At 44.9% G+C, this 7,500-nt stretch overlaps 2 protein-coding genes across 4 annotated transcripts in view; one reads left to right on the top strand and one right to left on the bottom strand.

Annotated features, from left to right (window-relative positions):
- Positions 1–7,177, top strand: part of lrrc29 (leucine rich repeat containing 29) — a 7,350-nt gene extending 173 nt beyond the window's left edge. Inside the window, exons 1-11 of the mRNA XM_035643266.2 lie at positions 1–224; positions 1,069–1,170; positions 1,326–1,460; positions 2,817–2,996; positions 4,084–4,389; positions 4,482–4,698; positions 4,945–5,102; positions 5,185–5,400; positions 5,504–5,716; positions 5,806–6,023; positions 6,141–7,177. The exon at positions 1–224 is cut by the window's left edge and continues 173 nt beyond it. Of these exons, the coding sequence (XP_035499159.1) occupies positions 168–224; positions 1,069–1,170; positions 1,326–1,460; positions 2,817–2,996; positions 4,084–4,389; positions 4,482–4,698; positions 4,945–5,102; positions 5,185–5,400; positions 5,504–5,716; positions 5,806–6,023; positions 6,141–6,309 (1,971 nt within the window). The 5' untranslated portion in view covers positions 1–167 and the 3' untranslated portion in view covers positions 6,310–7,177. The remainder of the gene's footprint in view (positions 225–1,068; positions 1,171–1,325; positions 1,461–2,816; positions 2,997–4,083; positions 4,390–4,481; positions 4,699–4,944; positions 5,103–5,184; positions 5,401–5,503; positions 5,717–5,805; positions 6,024–6,140) is intronic.
- Positions 7,124–7,500, bottom strand: part of elmo3 (engulfment and cell motility 3) — a 19,427-nt gene continuing 19,050 nt past the window's right edge. For all 3 annotated transcript variants that reach the window (XM_035643263.2, XM_035643264.2, XM_035643265.2), the window contains one exon: positions 7,124–7,500. This exon is cut by the window's right edge and continues 961 nt beyond it. The gene's annotated coding sequence lies outside the window, so the exon portion shown is untranslated.

Genomic DNA, 7,500 nt, shown 5'->3' with positions numbered 1-7,500 from the left:
AGCTCAGACGCTAACAGTCGGTTAGCCTCGGTGCGGCTTTTTAAAATTGGGCGCAGCTAGCTTAGTGGGCGGCTACTGGCTGAGAGGAGGCGTGTGATGGTCTGGGGGTGTTCGTGACAACAACAACAACAACAACAACAACAACAACCCAGGGAGAGCAGCTGAAGATGGGCGACATCGGTGGGGAGGAGGACGTCGAGGAAACACCTGACCTGCCCGTGGAGGTGAGCGGCATGAGACCATCCACCTGTGGGGCCTCGTGACTGACTGTTCGTATCATCGGACAATGCTGGCTGTTATTCAGTCATACTTCAGAAAAGAAATGCATCTGTGTAATATTGAAATTTCACAAACATAGAAAATACATAGTAGAAAACAAGATGACTATTTAGGATTATGGACAAACTAATAATAACAATATGTTTGATTCAGACAAAGGCAATAATAGTAATAATGAATATATGTGCCTACCAAGTTTCGTTCATCTGTATCAAATTTAATAATAATAATTCCATCAATTATGATAGGCCCGAGCTCTGACATCTGTCAGTGGAGCTCTATTACTATAACATCAAGATAAAAGAAAAGGGTGTGTGTGTGTGTGTGTGTGTGTGTGTAATACACACTTGTATTGGCTCCTGAGAAATTGTAAACACTCAATGAATGAAACAAACAAAAACAAAATATCCAAAAACAAAATTACCTGAAGCGAAACTTTTTTTTTTTCTTTAATAGAAGAACAGATTTCTTGCCAACTGGGAAAAGCTATTACATAATGGGGATAAAGATCTGAATAGTTGATGAGCCAAGTAAACAAATGAACCTGTGAATTTGCTGTCCTGAACTGCCTGGCAATATTCCCTTTGATTGAAAAGTGTCTAAGATACAAAAAAAATGCTATTTAAAAAGAATATATTGATATCATAAATAGTAAGAATCTGTAGGTAACTAAACACTTTGTATTTGACTTAATAACGTGGTGTCGGGTGACCCTGAGGTGGACTTTCCTCTTCCAGGATGAGTAACTTTAATGTAATCTAATGATATATATCTCTTGTCCTGCTGTAGATCATAGTTTACATCCTGAGCTTCCTCCACGCGTCCGACCGGAGGGAGGCCTCGCTGGTCTGCCGCAGCTGGTACAGCGCCAGCCAGGACCTGCGCTTTCAGGTGATTCGCTCTTTGCAGAAAGACACACTCGTTTGGATTATCCATTCATCAGAAGGTGTTGACCGCAGTCTTCACGGGCGGTTATGCCTGAGGGGCAGAGTTAACATCACATCATCAACACCCCTCTCTCTGTCTGTTATTTTTCTTTTGTGCAGAGGAACGTCACTTTCTGCTTCCCGGCCTCGGCCTCGTCCCTGGAGCTCGTCAGGGCCCTGGGCACAAAGTCCCGCTGCAATCTGATAATCAGCCAGCTCGATGGCTTCAGCTTGTCCAGATCCCTGCTGCTGGAGGTACAGTGTGCTGTCGTAAAAAACACATCACTACTTTGTTTAGCATGAACGTGGTGAGTTATGTCTTCGACAACTGTGGAGAGGAGCACAACTCAAATCTGCATGGAAATTCTCGTAAAAAAAATGTCAAACAGCCAAAGCTTCAATTTAAGAAATAGTTAAACTGACCTATTGCTCGTTTTACTGAAGACCCAAAATAATCCCACTTTATGGTACATCAAGATTAAACTAGATACATTGGTAGGAGGATGAAATACATGTCAGTAGGGGAGTATTTCTGAAAATAAAAAGTTTGGCTTCTGTTTAAATAAATTATATATTACGTCTGTCATGTGACAGTAACCTAGTTACTTTTATCAGGGCTCAAGTCCCGAAAGGGCCCAGATAGCTACATTAAGTTGGTAAAAGTATCTTAAATTAGAGCAATAGAGAGCACCACAAATCTTTTCCATATGTCCTTACAGAATATTATTTTCATAGGGCTTTTATTTTGAAAGTTTTTTGAGAATGGTCGCCTCTGTCCTAGAGGCCTTGCTCACTAACACATCGGGTTAAGAGCGAATTATTATCTTCTTCTCTCATATTGGAAACTATTTCATTAGATGAATGTTTGTCAGTGTAAAAGTTGCTGTGAGTGTCAAAAATGAAAAATGAATCCAACTTGCTAAAGTGGCTTTTCTCGTGTTGCTGCTCGCAGCTTTTACTTTTGGGCGACTGAGCTGCCTCCTCCTCCTGTTGTTCAGCACAATTGAATGTGTTTTCCTGTTTTTAACCTAAATTGATCACACGCTTCTTTGATGGTTGAGAGAATTTTCCTAACCACAGAGCTTATGAAACCCCCTTTAAAAAAAACACCCCAAAAACCTGTTGAGCAAACTCAAGTTGAGAGGATTTTATTCATATGAGAAAATAAGAAGAAGTCTCTCCTCCTGAAAGACAAACAATACATTTACTTTTTTTTTTTTCCTAAATGTACATCATTTCTCTTACTATTGTAACTTCCTGGCACAGTGACAAGGATGTGCTGTAGCACAGTCATAGTTATGGTCCATAGTTCAGAGCAGCTGCAGCAGTTACTGGCCCATATCACAATCGTGCGTGCGTGCTTGCGAGTGTGAACATGCACTGCTGGAATTTCCTGCTAAACATTTTGACCCAAGTATTAAATCTTAACTGTTGCCTCGAAATACAAAGGACAAAGTCTAATGTACCAGTGTTTACTTAGCGTGTCAATGCAGGAGTTGGGTTATTTGAGGAAGTTAGGTGACGTTATTTTAACCGACAAACACACACACTTATTTCATGCCCCAGAGGCCTGGAGGTGGTGAGTGAAACTGTCCCTCCCTCCCTCTGCAGGTGGGTCTGTGTCTGGGCTCCAAACTGGAGAGCCTGGCCCTGCCTGGCAGCAGCATAACAGAGACGTCCCTGCTGGCCCTTCTCCCGTGCCTCACCTCCCTCCGCAGGCTGGACCTCCGGGGCCTGGACAGCCTCTTCATGTCGGGAGCGTTCCTCTCCCGGGAGGAGCATCGGCAGCAGGTAGTACATATCCCGCGTGACAGCGGCATGTTACAACTTGTGCCATGGTATCAATAAGGCCTGAAGAGCGGAGCGTCCTGCCAGCATACAAACTCTACATACATACACATCCTCTGGCAAAGGCAAATAGTGATAATCAAAATGTGACCCAAGCCTGAGACACTCTGCACACCAGGTCTCAGCTAAAACTATTATTATTACTGATTCTTTTTTTATCATGTCTTTTTGAAAAATACGCATTTTTCGTGTACCAACACCTTTGAATCTCAGTTTGTTATTCATTATTCTTATAATGAGGCAGTAGCTTAATTCTGTCACCATGGAGAATAAAACCTCGACTAAACTCCTGCTCAGTCTAAACGTAACAACGTCGGGGGAGAAGCCGTGAGCTCCATGTTCGCTGTTGACTCTTCATTTTGTCAAATAGGCTTTTAAACTGTATTTCTATTAAATGATGAACTAATTTATAGCAGTACAAATATTAACAGTAGAGGGACAGACACTTGGCAACACAGATGCACATTTAATTCCTTTTAAAGAAACCCTCGGGACACGTTTTAAAGTGCATAAAATAATCTGCTATGCCTAATATTTGCTCTGACATCGTTTGGCCCATAAAAAGTTTTAAAAACCCTCTGAAATGGGGCTGGCCAACCATCCACTCTGAGACTATGAATATTCATGATATGTAAATAACACAGGCCGCGCCGACTACAGCTGCGAGCACTAGGTTGACCGGTGGAAGAATGTGCGCAACAAGGCGGCTAGCGGCAAAACATCGGTGAGATTCAGCCATGAATCTTACATTTTTTAAATCTGTTATGCAGTTTATGTAACCCACTTTTTCTAAGCTGCTTCTGTAGTTTCTACTCTCCATCGATATAGCTTCATTAAACATGCCTTCATGCCTTATATCTCAGCCCTAAGCCAGAATTAGTGCCTCGCGTTATCTGTGGTCATTATCTGACAAGAAAAGGCTGTTAGCGGTGATGAGGCGTAAATTTAATTTCTCAATGTAATTGCATAACAGCTTTATTCTATTTCACGGTTCAGCTTCAGGTCAAACAACTCCACCCTCTCCTTCCAGGTCAGGTCAGCGCTGTCCGGCCTGGAGGAGCTGGATCTGTCCGACCTGCGCTACCTCTCCGACCTCACCCTCAACCGGCTCACCGGCTGCACGCCGCGCCTCCGCCGGCTCTCGCTGGCCGGCTGCCACATCGCCTTCGAGTTCGACCCGTACCGCGGGTGCCCGGTGGGAGCCGTCGAGGACTCGTCGGCGCTGCTGTCGCTGAGGAACCTGCGGAGGCTGTTGACGGAGCAGAAGTCCACCCTCGTGGCTCTGGACATCAGCAGGACCTCCATCACCCCCGAGTCACTACGCACTATTGCACAGGTCGGGATTCTGTTCAAGTTCCCTGCAACAGATTCTTGACTGATCAGAGTATATCGGTAATTTGTAATTTCTGGATATTCTATCTGTTCCAGGTTCAGGGTTTGGTCTTAGAGGAGCTGTGTCTGCACGGCTGTAAGGAGCTGACCAACTACTCCGTGGAGGCTCTGGTGAAGCACCAGCCGAGCCTTCGGAGACTGGACATCAGTGCCTGCACCGAGCTGACGAGCCGGTCCGTCGAGGCCGTGGCTCAGGGCCTCAAGTCGCTGACGCACCTCTCCTTGTCCCGCGACTGGAGGATCACTGAGAAAGGTGCTCGTAGTGTATTTCTCTGTCTGTTGTGTATCATACACCAACTTTAGCGACACTGACTGTTTAAAGTCGTCCTGGTAGCCACAGTATTGAGCACTTCCATGTTTCTACATTTTCCCAGAACAGAGAAACCAAACACTGGCTCTTTTTTTTAAAGGGGCACTAAGCCATTATGCTCAACTGGGATGGAAATCTTAACAATTGTCTGCGAGAAAAAGTGTTTCACAGGTTTCGTGTCATCCCCAGGCCTCGCTGAGCTACTGTCGGTGTCGTCCCTGACGAGTCTGGATCTGTCCGAGTGTCTGCACGTCGGCGGAGCAGAGATAGTCAAAGGCTTGACGGGATGCAGTGGCAGCAGAGCGCGGCTGGAGACGCTCAGCCTCAAGAGCTGCACCTACATCAGGGTCAGTCAGTGTCTGTGTTTCTTTTTGCGTATAATCGCATTTAGATAAAAACCTAAAAATCTCTCCCCTCCTCTCTCTTCAGGATCTTGCCGTGTTCTCTCTCACCCAGCTGCTGGGGGAAACGCTCTGCGAGCTCGACCTGACCTCGTGTGTCAACGTGACGGACCTGTCGGTGCGCGCCATCGCCACCTACTTGCAGAGGCTGGTGGTCCTGAGGCTTGGCTGGTGTAAAGAAGTCACCGACTGGGGTCTGCTGGGGATGGTGGAGAAGAGCAAGTGTGACCTCGACAAGGAGATGGTAATAACGGCCGAGAGATGGAGTTACAGTCTTTCTTTCTTTTCTTTTTTTTTTGTGAAAAGTTGCCGTGGGTGATGTGATAACACGCTCCTCGTCAACACAGGAAGACAAGGGGCCCCGGTTCACGCGGACCTTCGGCAACATGGGCTTCTTCAAGCCCCCTCGTTTGCCGTTTGAGGAGCGGCCCAAGCTGGTGACGCAGAACGACCTGGAGCAGTTCAAACAGCAGGCGGGAGCGTCGCTCTTAGCTCTCAGCAGGCTGCGCGAGCTGGACCTGTCTGCCTGCTCCAAGCTCACCGACAGCAGCATCACGCAGGTGGGAAGCGGAAGGAGGCCGATGTTTTCAGTATTGAGAAAAACTTTAACACACAACTTTACATTGTGTTTTTTTCCTATTCTTCTCAGGTGGTTCGCCACCCAGACCTCCACCGTCTGTCCCTCTCCATGCTGCCGGAAGTCACCGACGACAGCCTGGCGTCCGTGGCCTGGCACTGCCGCAGCCTCACCAGTCTGTCGCTCAGCCACTGCCCGGGCGTCAGCGACCACGGCGTGGCAGAGGCGGCGCCGTACCTCCACAGGCTCCAGCATCTCTACCTCTCCTGTTGCAATAACATTACGGACCGGTAAGTGAGCACACACACACACACACACACACACACACACACCCCCACGTCTCTCTCTCTCTCTGTAGCATTTGATAAAACATGAATTCCTGAGCCTTTGACCTCTTCACATCCCAGATCCTTGTTTCACCTGGTGAAGCACTGCAAGCGTCTGAGGACACTGGACATCTCGCGGTGCAAAAACATCTCCATAACAACGATGGACCTCCTCCAGTCACAACTGCCCTTCTTGGAAAACATCCACTATAAGTTCATCGGTGGGGCCGAACCCACTCTGACACTCTGACCGCTGGACATTTCAATATCAGAACACCTGCTTAAACCAAAGCCTGCTCCCTCGAGCGGAGCTTAACTGCACATCTCAGCACATTTGCACTAGAACTGAAGTTGTGAACCAATTATCTATAGGTTGTTTGTTTTTATATCTCTAGTATAGGACGGGTGCAAACCAGTGAGGACATACCTGCATGTCTGTAAGGTGAAACATTTCTTAAGATAAAGAAGCTGACTGAAGACACACCCACCCTCAACACCACTTTCATCATCAACTGTTGAGTCGAGGGGGAAAAGTTTTAATGTAATATTTATGTTGTAGTTTTTTGTGGTGCATCACCACTGAGGACACAGATTTCACCCTGAGGAAAATATATTTCAACGTGCTGCGTTTGTTCCTATGAAATCAAGACAAATGCTGCAAACGTAAAAACCTAGCTGCCACAGTAAAACAAAACCAAAAAAATTAGAATGTGAATTTGTTTTTTTCTGGGACCATTATTTTTGGAGTTAAACGCCACCCATCTAAAATATTTTACTTTTTATAATGTCTTAGCAGAACCTGTCGAATTAGAAGTAATTTTAAGATTTAAAGTTAATTATTAATATGTATTGATGTAAATATACATTTAGGTATTTTGAACCCACAAACTACTGAGTAACTTTTACACCATTATGCATATTGCGCTAAACATTAAGTTTTATTTTTTAAAGCTTTGAGCCCTCTTGTAAGAGGTAAGACTTTATTTATTAGCTCAAAGTTTTGGTAACATGCGTATGATTAGTTTCTTGATCATCTTTTCTTTTTTTTAAGGACAGAGGGAGACTTCAAGTGTGAAAGATGTTTATTTAAAAAAAATAAACCAAAGTTTTGCACACATGCTCTGAAAGAAAAACACATACTTGGTTTTATTTTCTCGATATAAGTCAAACTGTTTATTTGTGTGAATTCACCCAAAGCTCATGATTCAAAGTGAACATCACCACAGAGGCTGGTGTCTCAGGAGAATACACTGCAGAGAGAAGTTGTGACTGTGTTGAAATGAAATGACCAGATGTCAAAAAATGTGACAGAGCATGTCCTCCATCATTTAATAACAAGTTCAGGCAAAACTAACTACTTACTGTGTCATACAGAGTTACAGGAATGATTGTTGGATATAAAACATATTTTTTCTCATTTTTAAAACTGTTGATTGAGGCA

This window comes from Scophthalmus maximus, chromosome 7 (genome assembly GCF_022379125.1).
Source record: "Scophthalmus maximus strain ysfricsl-2021 chromosome 7, ASM2237912v1, whole genome shotgun sequence".
Classification (NCBI taxonomy): Eukaryota; Metazoa; Chordata; class Actinopteri; order Pleuronectiformes; family Scophthalmidae; genus Scophthalmus; species Scophthalmus maximus.
Note: the sequence above shows the minus strand (reverse complement) of the source record. Positions and strands in the feature narration are given on the sequence as shown.